The following is a 19,722-nucleotide window of genomic DNA, read 5'->3' as shown; positions in this document are numbered from 1 at the left end:
CACCCATAGATTTTTGGTTTTTGCGGGGGCGGTAATTGAGCAGAAATTCCGGAAGTGGTGGCAGGAATTGGCGGGAATGGAGCACTAAATATTGGCGACGGAAAAAAACTAAAAATGAAAATGGGTTGGAGTGGGGACATGTACGTATTTTTAGCTATAAATGTATTTTTTGTTTTATAGTGTAATTTTTTTTATTTTTTGTACAATGTGGTGTATTTTCCTCAAATTATGGATTTTTGGGATTGTTATATTATAATTATATATTTTAATTTCTATTTTACTTTTGAATTTATTTTTTATAATTTCTTATATTTTTTTTTACTGAAAATTAAATTTATACTTTAAATGTTTTCGCTATTGAGGAAGCAGATTAACAAAACGAGGTTTGGATAAAACAATTGGTATCTTCCGATTCGGGATGTATAGATATAGTTTTATATTGGTTATTTTACTTTTTATAATAAATTAATTTTATTATTGAAAACGTATACGATTTTATAGCTAACTTATATAATAGGTAAGTATAATTTCTACTACCTAATATTATCAAATACATTCAAATACACTTTACAAAGCAAAAACTATGCAAAATGTCAGGAAAATACATATAACCTTCTTAATCCACGTAGGGATAACTCACCTAACCATCAGTAAGATAGGTGTCAACAGCAGTCCTATTGTTCATCTGTCTTCCCAATAAATTAATCTTTTATTAACAGTAATTTTTTTTTTATTTTTATATAATTTTTTCATATTACAGTTACATTATTTACATTTTTTGTAGTTTTTGTACAATGTGGGGTATTTTTCTCAAATTATAGATTTGTGTATTTTGTTGTTGTTGAATATAATTTAATATTGTATAACGTATCATTATAATATTGTGCAACAACAACAACATCGTTGTTATTAATAATGTGTAAAAATAGCGCATAATTATTAGCGAATCAGATATTGTAGCGTGAGACTTAGGTCAATAGGTCACTTGTATATAAGGCTGACTTTCAGCATACTGTAGGCACTACATTATTATGTTATTTATGTGTACGTTTAGTAAATGTTACTTATTACTAAAAGCAGTGTAGTCATTTTTGTCCAGATTGATCTACAAACAAACTCATTAGGTTATGGTCCCAGACACATTTTTCTGGATAAACTTGGACTTCAACTACACTCTATGCAAGTAATTTTTGTTATTCTTCAAAGTTTTATAAACAGGAAAAGTCAAGATGGACGATTCAGTCAAAATAACAAAATGATCTAATGTGGAAAATTGGCCGTTGTAAAATTTCAAATGAAGGTAATTTTCAACTAATTTGAATTAACGTCAATAATGACAGGAGAGTGGAAAAAGCCTAGTTCTAAAATAACTAAGACAGAAAAAGAAACTGACGAGGAAGCTAGATCTAGATGGTAAAAGTCAACTATTGACTGGAGTAGAGCTGACGGCAAGAATCAAAAACTAATTGTAACTTCAGTGGACATGATTCATTACAGAATTTGATTAATTGTGAAAATGCGCATGATATGTGGGAAAAATTTCTCGCTATTTATGAACAAAAATCCGAAGCAAGAATACATTTGCTTCAACAGAAATCTTTCAGTTATTCAATGGGAGCGACAGACGATATGTCGACTCATATTTCCAAAGTAGCAAATTTGGGAATGAAACTTAAGCAATCAAGGGAACCAGTAATAGACAATATAGTTATGACAAAAATATTAATGACTTCAACTGATATGTATAATCATTTTTACAGTACTTGGGACACTAACCGAGCAGTTGATAAAACAATTAATAATTTAACAAGTAGATTATCAATTGAAGAATCAAGGGAATCAAGAAATTTGACAGTGTTGGAAAATCAAAAATCAAAGCGATAACAGCAAATAAGCAAAAGAGGGATTGGAAATTTGGAAACAAAAATCAAGCTATCAGAAAACCAGATAATTATAATTTTTCTAAATTACCAGAGTATTGGAAAAGTCAATGCAGAAAATACTTGAGGAATCAAGAAAATAAGAAAACACACGGAGGAACAAGTAAAAGTGATGATGGCAGTGCATTTATTATTGGAACAGTTAGTACAAACGATATTGAGGAAAGTTGGTTACTTGACTCAGGAGCATCCAATCATATGTGCGGTAAAATAAATTGGTTTTATAACTACGTATTATTTGATGAACCAATTTAAGTAAGAATAGGGAACGGTTCAATTTTGTTAGCAAAAGGAAAAGAAAATATAAAAATATAATCATTTGCGAACGATAAATGGAATAATTATTATTTATTAGACGTACTGTATGTGCCGGAATTAAAATACAATTTATCCTCGTGTTGTAAAGCGTTATATAAAAGTTTAACACTTTTATGAGATAAAAATAAGTGTGCATTCTTAAGAAACTGACAAATAATCTAAACAGGTGAACGTCAAAGAAAACTATTTAAATTAGAATTCAAAGTCATTACGCTCGATAAAGAACCACAGGCAAATATTATTATCAAGGACACATAACAATAATGGCATGAAAGGTCAAAGGTTGAGTCACCAAAATATAAAGTAGGTTAATAATATATTAGAAAAACATAATATAAAAGTGCCAGATAGCAAAAATAATTATTTCTGTAATACGTGCATAATTGGTAAACAACACAAACAAACGTTTAAGTCTAGTACGACGAACACAACAGCTGTAAGTGAAATAATACACACACTCTTATGTGGGCCGATGAAAACGAATTCTATTGGCGGTTCAAAATATTTTTTTATTAATTTAAGACGATTATTCACATTATAAAATAGTACATTTTATAAAACATGATAATGAAGTGAAATATTTAATCGAAACTTTGATACATACAATAAAAACTGATACTGGTTGTAAGGTCAAAGTATTGCGAACAGATAATAGCTTAGAGTTTGTTAATAAAGAAATAACTAGTGTTTTACAGAAATATGGGATAAGTCATCCAACAACAGTTGCATACACACCAGAGCAAAACGGGAAGATTGAACGGGATAAACGGATGATAGTAGAAGCTGCAAAGACTATGTTACATACGAAAAATTTAAATAAAACACTTTAGGCCGAAAGTGTCAGTACGGCTGTCTATACAATTAACCGAACAGTTACGAGTTCAATTAAATACAAAACCCCGATTGAAATTTATTTTAGAAAAGAACCGGAAACAAGACATTTAAGAGTTTTTGGTACAAATGTCTTTACACATATACCAAAACAAAAACGACAAAAATGCCAAATGGGATCCTAAAAGCGAAAAAGGAATATTTGTCGGGTATGTAGAAAATGTAAACTGTAAAATCTATTTTTGTTGATGATGGACTGATAGTGTCTAGTAGCGTAATAAAAACATAAATGTTATTACAAGGTCTTGAACAAAAGTTTGATATAACACAAAGTAATCTAGTTTATTTTCTAGGTATAGAAATAATTGGGTATACAGACGGATCGATACATTTACACCAATTAAATTATGTCAATAAACTTATTAGAAAATTTAATCTATATTATGTGCAGGAATTATTTATACTGATTGATAGGTCGCATGGTGTAGAACATAATTGTAGAACGAGTGATAATCAAATCAATTTCCATACAGGCTATCTGTGGGAACTTATTATTTTTATCACAAGTCACAAGGGCAGATATAGCATATGCTGTAAACTATGTTAGTAGGTTTTTAAATAATCCAACGTCGGTACATTGGATTATGGATAAACGTATAATTTGATACATAAAAAAAACAACAATCTTTGGTCTATATTATAAAACTAACGTAAATCTGTGTTTAAGTGTGTATTCAGATTCTAACCATGTACGAGACTTAAAGATAAGATGGTAAACTTCTGGTCATCTGTTCATGCTAGGGCTGTCAACGGTGACATGGCAAATGCAGAGGCAATCTATAGTGACACTCAGTTCCACTGAAGCCGAATATATCGCGGCATGTGAAGCAGTCAAAGGTTTGGTTCGGATCAACAGATTAGTCAAGGACATCAGCAATGATATACAAGTATATGATATACAGTACAATCAATCAACATTATACGTGGACAACCAGAGTGCAATTCAACTAGTGAAAAATCCGTTTCCTAAAAGGACTAAACACATCGATGTCAGATACCACTTCATCAGGGAAAAGTTTGAAGAAAACATATTTGACTACAGTTTATTGAGATAGAAGAACAATATGCAGACATATTCACTAAACCACTTCCACAGGATAGATTTGAAAAATTAAGGGAAATATTATCAGTGTTTAAATTACATTAATTCTATATTGTATAAAATATTAATAACGGGGGTGTGTTGAATATAATTTAATATTGTATAAAGTACCATCATATTGTGCATCAACAACAGCATCGTCGTTATTAATAATGTGCAAAATCACGCCATATCATGCAATATAATTATTAGCGAATCAGATATTGTTAAAAAGTGGGGCGAGACTTAGATCAATAGGTCACTTTTATATAAAGCCGACTTTTAGCATGCTGTAGGTACTACGTTATAATATTACTTATGTGTACGTCATGAGTTTAGTAAATGTTACTTATTACTAAAATCAGTGTAGTCATTTTTGTCCAGATCGATCTACAAACATAATCCTAAACTCAACAGTTATATTAATTTATTTTTATCAAATTTTTTTATTGTAAATTAAACTTAAAATGTAATGTTTTACTATTGTCTATTAATTTTACAATTTATATTTTAAATGACTAACACCCATTATTACACCCATAATATAATTATATTTTCACTCATTTAAATAGAATATTTTGGTCATTTATTTGTTAGCTTAATGGCCATTTTTGTGTGTTATTTAGGTCATCAAAATTCCAACTCCAATAAGTAGTATACAAATACATGAAAATTAAACAAAACATGTTCAAGAAACTTCAAGTCTAGTTCCTTGATGATAACTTATAAATTATAAAAATATAATATTTATATTTACAGTTTAATTTTAACTTAAAACAGTTGACTTACCAAGGCTGATTCCTCGGGCCCAATACGTGATCCCTGATTCAATGTATCAGCTGGTCTAGAATTTTGATTGTAAGTTCTAGGATCTCTTAATGGCCAAATACTCATTCTTCTTCCCCTCCATTTTGGCGTGAAATTTTCTTTAGATTTGATTCCCTGAACATGTGCAGGCCATTGAATTTGAGATTGATTAGATACAAATTTTGAATAACATTGTTGTTCTATATTCGACCGGATTTTATTTAAATCCCGTGGTTGGGAAGATTTTTCCAACTGGTATGTAACATTTGGTACACTTTGATGGACCAAGTTAAAAGGCAAGTAAAAAGATGTTGGCTTAGATGGTGGCAGTTGTCGTTTCATTTGTGGTGGCAATGGCAGAGGCGTTGATGTAGACATAAGTTGTGGCGTTGGTGGTGGTAATGGTTGTGGCAACAGCGATTGCGTTGATGTTGGCATGGGTGGTAGCATTTGCGGTGGCGGCGGCGGCGGCGGCGGCGGCGGCGGAGGCGGTGGTGATGGTGGTAATGGTGGTGGCAATGCTTCAGAATATTCTTGATCATCGTCACTTAAATCCATATCAATACATTCTAAATTATCTAAATTATTTTGTAATTTACTGATTGCATTCATAAGAAAATCTAGATGAGGCGGTGGCGGTTTCAGTGGAGGTGATAATGCTGGTGGCAATGGCGGTTGCGTTGACGTAGTCATAAGTAGTGACGTTGGAGGTGGCAATGACTTTGATGTTGGCATAGGTGGTGGCGTTTGTGGTTTCAATGATGGTAGCAATGGAAGTGGTGGTGGTGGTGGTTTAATTGGTGATGATAATAATGGTGGCAACGGCGGGTGCGTTGATTTAGACATAGGTGGTGACGGTGGTTTCATTGATTTTTGCAATGTCAGTGGATTTGATGTAGGCATAGGTGGTGGTGTTGGTGGTTTCATTTGTGGTGATAATGCTGGTGGCAACGGCGGTTGTGTTGATATAGACATAGGTAGTGGCGTTGGTGGGTTCATTGATGGTGACATTGATGGTAACAATGGCAGTAGATTTGATGTTGGCATAGGTGGTTTCATTTGTGGTGACATTGATGGTGGCGTTTTTATTGGTGATAATAATGGTGGTGGCAACGGCGGGTGCGTTGATTTAGACATAGGTGGTGACAGTGGTTTAATTGGTGGTGGCGATGGCAGTGGATTTGATGTAGGCATAGGTGGTGGTGTTGGTGGTTTCATTTGTGGTGATAATGCTGGTGGCAACGGCGGTTGTGTTGATATAGACATAGGTAGTGGCATTGGTGGGTTCATTGATGGTGACATTGATGGTAACAATGGCAGTAGATTTGATGTTGGCATAGGTGGTTTCATTTGTGGTGACATTGATGGTGGCGTTTTTATTGGTGATAATAATGGTGGTGGCAACGGCGGGTGCGTTGATTTAGACATAGGTGGTGACAGTGGTTTAATTGGTGGTGGCGATGGCGGTAGCAATGATTCAAAATATTTTTGATCATCGTCACTTAAATCCATATCAAAATTTTCTGATTTATCTAAATTATTTTGTGATTTACTGATTGTTTTCATAAGCAAATCTAGATGTGGCGCTGATATAATAATGTTTGAAAATGCTTGGTAATCAGATACCGTTGGTGAACTATTATGAAAAGAATGTGTTAAACTAATTAAGTTTCTGTGGTCAATAACAGAAGTTTTAGTTATCGTTTCTGGAGAAACTATTTCATCTTTATCTGTTATTTTCGATGCTAAGGAACAGTGATCTATTCCTGTATCTCCATAATTTGATGCTGGTGAGTCATTTGTTGACCCGTCGTTGTGTTCAGTTACATCCCAAGCTAAAAATGTTGGACATAATTAATAATCTCATGATGATTTGAAGCGAAAGTGTTTGCTAAATATTTTATACAAAACAATAGAATAAAGAAATAATTTTTTTACAAACATTTTTAACCCTTGAACAAAATAAGACAAAACATATTAAGAAAAACTATTATATTTAAATTATATTACCAGATTGTGGAACATGAGCAACTGGTAAAGTATTTTCATTTATAATTGATGATGAATTAGTTGGAGGTGTCATATTTATAGTGACCCCGGAAGTTATAAAATTATGGGTAGATGATATTGGAGTATGTACATAATCTCCATAACTACTTGCACATTCTATAGAACTTTTATTATTGTTATTCATCTGTAAAAAAAAATAATTATACATATTATAGTATAATAAATTAATGATAAGCGTACATCATTAGTATCATGAATAAATGAATAGGTTTGTCAGCTAAAGTTTCATTTTCGCTATCGTCGCGCATTATCTCTAGACATGGAAAATATGATATAAAATGGATAGTGTAGATTATTAATATAGCGTACAATATTTTAGCGTATATTCCAAGTCTGTGGAACATTTTATCACAATTTTATGCGCAGTGTTATCTAGCTGACATGCCTGTTTACTTAGTCATGATTAGTATAATATGATACATTTGTTTGATTATAGTATGGGCAGCGAAACTTGAAGCGTGACTGTTGAGCGCATGGTGGCCGTTTTCGTGCAGTCCAGGGGTTCTAAATATTCTAATGTTTATGTGATCACGATACAGCTGATACAATTATATTTCAGCTGTTAAATGAAGAATTTTGAGTACCCTGTATCTATGTACATTGTATATATATATATTAAACAATATGTGTGATATGACTATAAGGACGCGCATTTCAAACTACTTCACGCGGGAAAGTAGTCGTAGAAACCCTAATGCAAATTTGCCAACATGCGAGCGAAGGTCACGCTTTTAGTTTCCCTAATTGTAGTATAGGAGATATTAGGTATACAAAAGTCTCATCTGGAGGCGGTGATGGAGTATCTGGAAACTGGATGGTTAATGATTGTTGATCTTCGATTTCCATCGCTGGAATACTCACAGAAGCTGGGTCATACAATTCTAAATAATAATCAAATATTTAGGTTTAAAAAAAACAAAATGGACAGTTTACAAAATGTCATTTGAAATACCTTGTTCAGTTATAGAATTTTCAGGAGTAATACATGACTTAATATTATTGATAATTATAGTGGGTACATCAATATCAGTATCATTAATGCTATCAATGTCATCAGAGTTTAATACAGTATCATAATTGATATTATGTATGTTTAAGTCTTTATTAGACATAGAAGATGTTGAAGAGAATGACTGCATAATATCAGGTGAATGCAGTCGACAATCTTTTGGCATAGAACCAATCAAGGATTTCAATTGCTTCTCTAGAAGTTTCACTTTTCCAACGTTTTTGAAACATGCCTGAAATTGTTTCTTATATAAGTTTTTTGTTATATCATATAAAAAAATGTTTTTACTTGAGCAATAGTTTTAACCTCACCATCTTTTTTAACTTGAAAAATTTTTATTTTACATTTTTTAATCGTATGTAAAAACATTTTTAAAACAATAATAATTAATACATTTTACTATACTAACAATTAAAAATATATAATATTGTACACGAAGTTGTATACCAAAAAATTAACGGTATTGCCTAGTAACTTAGAGGACAACCATTTAAGTATGTTGTATTCAAATACAACATACTTAAATTGAAATAAGGTTTTTATCAACCCAAAATTATATAACAGGGGTAGCTCATCTTAATTTATAGAGCCGCAGATTTATGAAGCTAATTCTAAGCAAGCAACATTGTTAATAGGTGTTTATAAAATGATTTATAAAATGAAAACACATTTTTTATTTCATAGCAAATGAAAGTACATTTATTTATTTATAGCAATATTTTAGAGCCGCACAAAACTGACTCAAGAGTTACATGCGGCTCGTGAGTCTTATTGTGGCTACCACTGTTATATGATATGCATTAAGAATGATTAGTGTCACAATGACCTATATTCGAGATAATACATTTTTTTTAGTATGTAGTTCCATTTATATACAATACATTACATACAATTCCATACTTATGTAACAACAAAAATATTATTTATATTTCTTATTAGAAATTTTGTAATTTATATTATTAAGAATTTCATACCACCTATATGTCAGAATATTTTTATAAAATGTCAACACATAAAAGTTGAAGCAAAAGTAATTATTTATAAGATCTGTTTTAGAAAACCTCAAGCCCACATTTTTCGGTCTTTAGCAATTTTGCATTTATCAGAACCAATTTAGGGAATCTAAAATCTTTAGATTTTAAATTTTAAAACGAGTTTTGAGAATTTTAAAATTGTAATATTTTCCATAAATAGTTATAACACATATAAAAATTAATTCAGATCGAACGAAAATTTTCCTATGAGTACGTTTTTGTAAGACGGGGAAAACACATAATATACTCCTTGCCACAAGAGAACGCATATGTCTTGCACATCCAAATGACTTCGTTCCGCCGTCTTGAGGCCAAATTTCCTCCACCAAACACCATCCGGTCTGTGCAAACAGCAGATCAAGTAATACATAAAAAAACACGTGCCGTGTTGATGATTCCTTGATCGTTGTTATCCATTGTGGTTTATGAGTTAAAAGTAATAACAAATACAGCAACCAGTTCGTATAACCACGAAACACGTGTGTTATATCGTTAACGTTTTATAGCTGCCGATAGCACGTCTACCTTATCGGCGTCCAGCAGGTAATATAAATTTGATTATTATATAATCCCTGCACGCTGTACCATTTGAGTAAGGAATGAATCCAAGGGCACCATGCCTAACACCAACACCAATACTAATAAATATTCTAATCCCAAACGCTCAAACTTCAACGTATCATCTAAATCGAGCCAACCATCATCACTCAAACAAATAATTAAAACATCTTCGATTCCTCGATCATCCGCAAATACCGCCGCGGTGGATACAATTCGCTGTACTCCCCCCTTCAACAAAATACCACCAGCAACTCGCCACAACGCACCGATAATAAGAATATTACACCCTACACCTCTTCCGAACCGCAAGCCGTAACACGCACGCCATAACCGCTATCGCGACTCACACTATTTAATATAGCTCGACCAGTTCACAGACATTATTAGCACATACCTCTAGTATCACATTAAACAATAACACATATAATATAAACTTATTATCTGCCACTGCCATGGAAAAGACTCCGAGCAAGGAAAACGCAATCGTATTTATTTCTACAGACGTTGTACCTTAAATACAATAAATTTTAGCGATCGAAAAAATAGTATAACCTAATAACATAAAATTTGTCTCTAGAATATCAAATAATCGTTTTTGTATTTTCTTGTCCAATAAACAAATTTTAAGCAACTTAATGCAAACAACAAATTATATTAATATTCATGAATCATGACCATGTTATTTAAATATGCAGACTTATGAATCCAGCAAAAAGATTTATCATATCTAACGTATGTCCATCCATTCCTAACCAAGCAATTGTAGACGCCCTAAAAAATACATATATTGTTCCAATCTCACAAATTACACGCCTCAACGCCGGAACCAATGTAGAAGGCTATGAACATATAATGAGTTTTCGCCACCAAATTTATATAAATCACGAAGATGTCCCTAAGCTTTCTAGCTTATTATTAATTAATGTAAGCGAAAATAAAATCAGAATCTTTTTAACTGATGACAAAATAACTTGTTTTTTATGGAAATCGGTTGGTCACACAATGACTAACTATGTAATAGAAACCCTGAAGATGAATTCAAAAGTTATCACCTGTCCGATTCTAATGCCATCAATACTCTGAATATTACCACTGAAGTACAAATAGAAGACACTCTCCCACTCTCACAATCTGATTAAAACTTCTTGAAAAAATTAATATATACTGGTCTAAAGAATCAGAGCCCTCTTCACTAATAAATAAACCTCCTGATGTATCCCTGGACTCTCCTCCAAACGAGACATATAAAAGACCACTCTACGAATCGTCATCCTCAATACCCCCGTCTTCACCAAACAATTTAAACACATCCATGATCATTCCGATTAAGGTAAAAGTCACCAAAAAACCCAAAATACGAACGCGATCAAACTCGTCCAACAGACATGAAAAATTCTACGAAGAGGGTCTGAAAACAGAGGAAGAATTTTTCATTACCAAAGTTTCCTCACCAATCGCTTTTCTTCAATTTAGATTTATCTTAGAAAATTTTATTCTCAAATCAATGAACAATCACACGCTGACTGAAAATGCAATTACTGATATAACATCTCTAATGGACTTACTAGACTCAATTCAAGAAATAGTAAAAAGACGTAAACTCAAAACACGTCAATCAAAGTTAGCACAACTTCTGTTTCAAGCACTACATCCTCAACAAACCCCTGCATAAGCCAAACTCAAGCAATACAACACACACATAGCAGGCCAACCACACCATCCCTCATTCCATAACTTATAAAAATATATTAACTATGAATTCTATTATTCAATGGAACATAAATGGTCTATAAAAGCACTACACAGACATCCACCGAGCAATGTTATCCATCCAACCATCCTACATCCAATACGAGAATACAGTGGATACTTCAAAAACCGTCAAACAAATCTCGGTTCAACTGGTGGCGTCACCATCTTCGACAGCAACCTCATCAAAAGCACGGAAATTCCTATACAATCAAATCTTGAAGTAATAGCCAACTCTTTACACATCAAAAATCCATTATGTATTTTCAATATTTACTTACCTGATAGCTCCAACTTATTACTCAATGATCTAAGCAACATAATCAGACAACTACCAAAACCATTTATATTCTTAGGCGACTTCAACAGCCGCAACCCGATTTGGGGATCAAACTATATCGATGCTAGAGTGAAAATTGTAGAACAATTCCTCGACAACGAACAAATCATTCTTCTAAACACCGGAGAACACACCCGGCATAATGTAGAAAATAATTCCTTCTCATCTATCGATTTGTCAATAACCAGCTCCTCTCTCACACCTAAATCAAAATGGAAAGTTCTCACCGATTATAATTGCAGTGATCACTGGTCGATATCCATAGAATTACTTGACCAATCTCCCCAAATACCTTTTCCCCCAAAACGGAACACCAAAAAACCTAATTGAGAACTATTCAACGACCTCATAATTCAATCAATCACGGAGACCCCAATAAAAATTGACTCTCCCATCAATCAAACAGTAATCAATTTGATAACAAAAACTTCACGGACACTATTTTAATGGCAGCCACTAAGGCAATAGGTTAAACAAACCATAACACCAAAAAAAACCTAGTACCTTGGAGGAATCACGAATGTAATCGATAAAATTGTACAAAAGATGTCTCAATAAATATAAAAAATCATAATCCTCTCTCAACCATATTCAAATTACAAAAGCCCGGGCTCACTCCAGGTATATCACCAAAGAGAGCAAAACAGAAGCATGGCAAATTTTTTTAATGCCAGTTCCATTAATACTAACACTCCCTCAACGGAAGTCTGGAATAAAATCAAAGGAATAAAAGGTATATCTTACCACCGTTTATCCTCGGTTCTACAACATTACAATACTCCACTCTCAATACTATCGGATATAATCAAAGCTTTTGCGGAAACCTTTCATAAAAATAGCAGTGACTCAAATTATGACCCCGTTTTTGCCAACTTTAAAGACAATTTTGAAAAGAATTCTACAAACGAACAAGAATCTAGAGCTAGAATCTCATGCCCACTCAATTTTCTTAGACACGCCTTTCAGCACCTCTGAAATGTAGGCTGCTAGATCAAACTGCAACAGCGAAAGCCCGGGATCAGACGATAGCCCATACTCCTTCAACAAAAACCTCCCTAGCAACGGCCAAAATCAACTTCTTCAAATATATAATTTAATCTGGGAAACAGGTTTTTACCCTGACCCATGTCGCAATCGGGTACAAGGAAGAAACATCTACGTGGTGTACCCGAGGCAATAGTGAAATAATACCAATCAAAGTACTATTTGCTGGCGAATTCTTCCGAACATAGGCAGCGAAACTGAATGGAATCAAACAGATTAACAAACAAGAACCCAAAACGGTCCTTTTAAGGACCAGCTCTAATAATGATTTCGATTAATATCGAAGGAATATCACCTAATAAAGAAGATATGTTTGCAAAATTATATAAGGAAACTTCATGTGACGTATTATGTATCCAAGAGACGCATAGGTGCAACGAATCGAGAGCACCTAAGATAGATGGAATGAGGCTGGTAGCAATAAGACTTCATAAAAAATACGGCAGCGCAATCTTTACTAAACCCTCAATAAACATCATATTCTCAGAAATGACAGAAGTAGATGATATCGTAGTCATAACAGTCGACCTAGGAAAATGCACAGTCTCATCTGTGTAGAAGCCGCAAAACTCCCCAATCAAATTCCATTAACCAAAAAATTTTGCTACACGTAACATAAGAATTATTCTCGGAGATTTCAACTGTCACAGCACAAGCTGGGGATACAACGAAACAAACGATGACGATCATGTCATGGAAGCTTGGGCAGTATCTGAAGAACTTAGCTTAATCCACGATCACAAACTCCCACCATCGTTCAATAGTGGTAGGTGGAAACGTGGATACAACCCTGATCTAATCTTTATGAGTTAAGTTATAAGTATACAATGCTTCAAAAAGATGTGCGAACCTATACCGAGTACTCAGCATAGGCCTATCCATTACGACACTTCAGCAGTTATCAGACCAAACTTCGTACCGTTCAGAAGAAGATTTAATTTCAGGAAAGCCGACTGGACAGCTTTCGCTAAAGAGTTAGACCAGTGGTTTTCAACCTATGCGTCGCGGCTCTCAGGAGCGTCGTCGGTTATTATCAAATGAGCCGCGTTCGAAAACTAAAAAAAAATTGTAATAATTTATAATTGTTGTTATCTATTTTTCGCTGCCATGTAAGTCTGCATGCCCTATACATGTTGTACGCACTTGGGTATGTAAGAGATAGATCGGCCAATCGACAGATTTCGTCGTTGAATAAAGTTGGATTGAATAATGTAAATTAATTGTTTGTTTTAAATTTGCGTATGGGAGCCGTATATTTGATTTCAAAACCAAAAGGAGCCGTGGACCCAAAAAGGTTGAAAACCACTGAGTTAGACGAAAAAATCGGTTGCATAGCTCCTACGACAGACAACTATAACCAATTTGTTGAAATAGTAAAGACCGTATCAAGAAAAACAATACCCAGAGGATGCCGACTACAACATAAACCAGGACTATCACCAGAAGCAGTTGAACAAATTGATTGCTATATAGGAGAATACAACATAGACCCATTTAGTGCACAAACAATAGAGAAGGCAGTACGTGTTTGACCACCGACAGAGCAACACGTGTGTTATCTTTCACGAATTCACATTTTAAGCTTCGATAGCAAACAGATTACGACTCCTAATCGCAGCCATAAAAGGCAATATGATTATTTTATAATTACACACACCAACAATATAATATATCGAACCCAAATTAATACCCAAACAATATACAAATAAGACACCTACCCAAATTCGCAAGCTCAAAGAACCAGCTACTATTGTGGAAACATACACACGTATATGCAAGGAATCCAACTTCCATCTCAACATCGAAGCATCATCTCCGTTCCTAACAACTCCGTTCTGGCTATATTCCACTCAAGTTCACACTTAATTATCAAATTTCAACAAAAACTCCAACCCTCATTCCATTATCACCTCAAATTTCAACGATATCATAAATTCAGATTCTCATGACTTTAACCTTATCTACACAGATGTATAAAAAAATATAACCGGCACAGGCTGCGCATTCATTTCTCATATACATAACACTTATATAAACCAATATTAACCAGAATAATAACGGTTATTAAAACCCATATATTGGACATTTATCTGGAATTGTTTGGGCACTTAATTTTTTTGTTTAATGAAATAGTAAATTTGTTCAACCAAAATTGAGCTATTGCAAAAAACATAATAATCAATAACTACAATAAATTAAATCTAAAAAAAAATTATTTTGTTTGATTTTAAAGATACTAACATAATAAAAATTATTGCGCAGTTTGGATGATGCCTTGTGAACTTATTATTGTGGCATATGGCAATTTGGTTTCAATTTCAAATAAGTATTAAAAATTATTGAAAAACCCAAAAAAACAAATGAAATTAATAACTATTACCTACATATAATCAGATAATAGTTTTATTTAAGATAAAAAGATAAATTTATCTAGATAAAGCACAACACTATAGCATATAGGTCACTCAAAGATTCCCATGTGTATCTTATGCGCACAGTAGAACCTGTAATGTGCCAAACCTGCGGAGAACCTCTTACAGTCAAGCACCTCCTAGTCTACCACAGTCAATACTATACAGACACGAGAAGAAGTCTAGAAATGTCTGACAAACTCTTTGAAGCCCTTAGCTCTGTTCGAGACATTATCAACAAAATCATCACATTTGTAAAACTTATTGATAAGAACAACTTATACAACCCGTCGTTGGTGACGCTAATGTTTTCACATCATTAGTGACGTGTTAGCGTTTCATTTACATTTAATTATTGCTGGAAGAGTGAAATTGGGAATAGTGGACTAACTAATCTATCAGTAGATATTACAACGAATCCAAATCAGTTTTAAGAACTATTATCGCATTACTAGGTCGATCAGTATGATGGAAAAAATATTGGTATGTTTTGGCTGAAATAACTGTCTGCCGACAGACTGATCCCCGGCGAGCAAATACTGCTCAAAATACTGGTAACTGTTGACATTTGATGGTAATAAGACGGATAGTTTATATATAGATCAGATATTTTCCACGTATTTATTTCCATTAGTAACTTGTATGAGCATACTAAAAATATCGATATCAACAAAATAATTTGAAGCCAAATATGGTTCCCAAAATAACAGTTATGCGAGCGAAATGCTCATAGCGTCACCAACAACGGTTTAAAGAAACCATTGTATTCATTTATATACAAATAATATTTATTTTGTTATAAGCTAATAACCTAGTTATTGATACTGTACCGTGAATAAAAATTAAAACGCTTATAAATACTAAGAGTGTTAGTTTAATATTTATCAATTATATTTATTAAAATGTTTGTTAAAATATAGTATAAGAAATCTATAATAATAAACATTTTAATACTTTTTTGTTTGTTATTAAAACAATTTAATAACCTATTAAATATTAAGTACTTAGTTATCTTATAAAGGAAAATGTTATTGAGCATTCCTATGAAGTATTATAATAGGTAGGTACATTTTGTTAAAGTGAAATATAAAAAAAATAAATAGAATATTAGAATATTATGAATTATTTTATGCACATAGGTTATATTAAAATTATATGAGAAAAATATGGCAATATTGTAAATTTGTTAAATATATAAAGTATGTATATAGATACTTATAAAAAAAGTTTTCAATATTTTTTTTTTTAACTGCACGTTGTTGATTAATTTGTTAAATTAATTTTATAGAATATTTCAAAACAGTCCTTACTTGACAACATTGTACAGGATTGGCTAATTTTAATTTCTGATTTTGAGTAGATAACAAGCCAGTTAAATCAGCTAAATAACTATGATTATATACACGTCGTTCTTTCCAAATTTTAATAATTCTTAAAATTTGAGTAAGTATTTCTTCATCTCTAAAAAAATTGAAATTAAAATTAAAATATAACATAAAGGAACATTTTTAAAATATGATTATTTATATTTTGTAAGAAAAGTTGAAATAGGTTATATTTGTAGTGTAAATTTCAAGATAGGTATTTCAAATTCTCCAAATGTTCAATTGGCCATGTTTGCTCACAATACAACAATAATAACCTAAGACAACTCCTTGGCATCTTCTATTCAAAACCTCCAATTGTCCATAAACAAAGTAACCACCTGGTTCAAAAAATGGAAACTTAATCCAAATCTAAAAGTGTAACAAAAATATTCACTCCAAAACAATACTAAGATCCTCAGCTCATTCAAATAGAAAATCAAGATATAGAATGGAATATTAAAGATGACTCAGTCAAATACCTCGGAATATTTCTGAATGAAAATCTCACAAGGAAAATTAATTTATATAAAAAAATTTGCTCAAGAGTTAAGACTATACAAGAATGAATACCAGTACCCATTAGTTAACTATAAATCAACGCTCTAAATAAAGTCATCTAGTTTACTATAGGTACACTTTAATAAGTAAAGTCGACCACTAATCGTTAACCTATACCTGGCTAGTATAGGCTTCAGCTACTCTAACAAAAATAGACAAAATCCAAATCCTCCAAAACAAGTTTTTGCAGATATGCCTAAAGGCCCCTAATGAACTCCTTATGGTTCATGAAGAACAGATAAATTTACAACATATAAAAAATTCACAAAAAGATTGGATAAAATCCTCATTCAAAAATGACCACAACAATCTAAAAAGCCTCTAATGGAACATAGTTCTATAAGTTGGAACTAAAACAGAAAATCGTTATTCAAAACCGCGACTATCAAAGAACCTTCTCTTATCAAATGGTAGAGAAGACAAAGAATGAATTTAACTAATTAAAACCACAAATATAAATTTATAATAGCTATTAATGTATATTGTACATATTATTGCAATTATTTATAATTAAATTGTAAAACTTATAAGAGCATGCAGTATATAGGTATTTTGACATATTTCTAATAAATTAATTAGAAAAATGCATTACATTGTTACTTTTTATTAATACTTATTGAAATGTAGTAACTAGTTTAACTTACCTGACATAAGGGATGGCTTTTTGAATAGCAATTTTCCATCTATCAACAAACTTGTAATTCTGTCTCTTACTGTATTGTATGATATGGTTGGCTAAATAAAACAAAAGCAAACGTTTCTTGATCTTCACCTTCTTAATAGTATTTGACCAGATAGTGATTATGCTTTTGTAATGTTCATGTCGTTCAAGGCACCATGTAGACAATGATTGAATTGCTTTCTGTGAGACTGTTAAGAACTTAAGCTTTTTTTTGAATTCTGAATCTGAATATTCAACCATGTTTATATCTGTTTCACAAATATAATTATAACATTAATAATATATTTAGTCATTGAAAACAATCATTCACAATAGGTAAGCCTATTTTGTCGTACAGTTTGAAAATAATAAATACAACCCACCTCAAAAGTACTCAGTTGAACAAGAAACCAACATTATTAATACTCTCGAATCATACTCAATAATACAATATTATTAACACATAGACTGCGTATGTCTTTTTGCATTTTTCACCTAGTGCGGATAATAAAAGTAAAAACAAAAGAAATTAAAAAAAAAGATAAAGAAACTGCTCATAACGACTTATGTATACATATTTAAAAACATGCGTTTAATCCACGCTAAATAATAATAAAATAACATTCAGCCACGCGTAGGGAACTTTAAATGTACATTAGACGCCATTTGGCGCCAAACGCGTTGCTGAATGATACTTATGACGCCAATTGGCATCAGTACGCAGTGAACAGTAGCAATGAATAGGTAGGTATTAATTTATACTAATAAAATGATTACATTATTTATTAGCAAAATTATTAATAGTAGAACGTTTAGCTCAATAGAAGTATTTAAATAACACAAGTACTTAATAACAAGTGAGAAATTAAAATGTTGATTGATAAGTGTAGAAAAGAAGCCGATGGAGGTTGAAATAACTTACAGCATATAACTGGTAGATCAGTTACTCTTAACTAAAACTCTAACTTTTTTTTAATCATCTAAACATTTACTCACTACAGACGTTGAGGTACGTTTGAAATATTTTACAAAATTTGATTATAAGAGTTTTGGAATTCCAATAGCAAATTCATTAGATTTACAATTAGTATTAGTACCAATTAGACTTTCAACTACATTATTTTGTATTTAATGAAAGTACAGAAGAAGATTGGATATCATTTTCAAATTGTTCAATTTTATCTTCTTTTATTAATTTATTAGTTGGATTAGAATCTGGTTCTAAAAGTAATAACATATAAAATGATTTATCAGGCACATCCTTCCCAAATGCTAATTTTTCCAACATAAAGAGAGAGTCCATAGTAACAGCTTCAGGTAATTTAGGCATATTTGTTTTAATATACTGCTTGATACTTACAAAATACTACTAAATTTCCCTCAGAACAGTTACAAAATCCATAAATGACATCTACTTCATAAAAACAATTATTAGATACTAATGGCAGTCTATAAATATTATCAGGTATTTTTTTATTGCATCTTTACCAATATTTATAACCCGTTTTAGTTATCTTTAAAAAGTAATCATTTCTGCATCAAAAATTATTAATGTTCTTAAACGTTTTAAATAATATTCTTCAATACCAGCGCAAATAAAATCAGAGATGGTAAACTGCGGCCAAATTAACCTAATTCTAAAAGTTGATGTGTAAACTGCAACAATATATACTGTTTATATATTTTGATATATTAATATAAATTATATAGGTACCTTAATCATATATCTACATAGTATAATATGTGTTATCATATAAATATAAATATATATTTTTTGTTGTTTTATATCAATTTAGCCCTGCTTGTTTTATTTGTGCATTCCTATGTTTTATAACCACTTTTTTTTTTATTCATGGGTACTTTAATTCAAATGAAAAATTT

At 32.0% G+C, this 19,722-nt stretch overlaps 1 protein-coding gene across 1 annotated transcript in view; it reads right to left on the bottom strand.

Annotated features, from left to right (window-relative positions):
* Positions 1–18,322, bottom strand: part of LOC103309517 (pollen-specific leucine-rich repeat extensin-like protein 3) — a 22,267-nt gene extending 3,945 nt beyond the window's left edge. The window contains exons 1-7 of the mRNA XM_029485369.1: positions 18,225–18,322; positions 17,825–18,110; positions 16,566–16,716; positions 8,060–8,348; positions 7,879–7,988; positions 7,048–7,231; positions 5,020–6,872 (exon numbers count right to left, since the gene is read on the bottom strand). Of these exons, the coding sequence (XP_029341229.1) occupies positions 5,020–6,872; positions 7,048–7,231; positions 7,879–7,988; positions 8,060–8,348; positions 16,566–16,716; positions 17,825–18,102 (2,865 nt within the window). The 5' untranslated portion in view covers positions 18,103–18,110; positions 18,225–18,322. The remainder of the gene's footprint in view (positions 1–5,019; positions 6,873–7,047; positions 7,232–7,878; positions 7,989–8,059; positions 8,349–16,565; positions 16,717–17,824; positions 18,111–18,224) is intronic.
* Between the last annotated feature and the right edge of the window lie 1,400 nt (positions 18,323–19,722).

Source organism: Acyrthosiphon pisum, chromosome X (genome assembly GCF_005508785.2).
Source record: "Acyrthosiphon pisum isolate AL4f chromosome X, pea_aphid_22Mar2018_4r6ur, whole genome shotgun sequence".
Taxonomy (NCBI): Eukaryota; Metazoa; Arthropoda; class Insecta; order Hemiptera; family Aphididae; genus Acyrthosiphon; species Acyrthosiphon pisum.
Note: the sequence above shows the minus strand (reverse complement) of the source record. Positions and strands in the feature narration are given on the sequence as shown.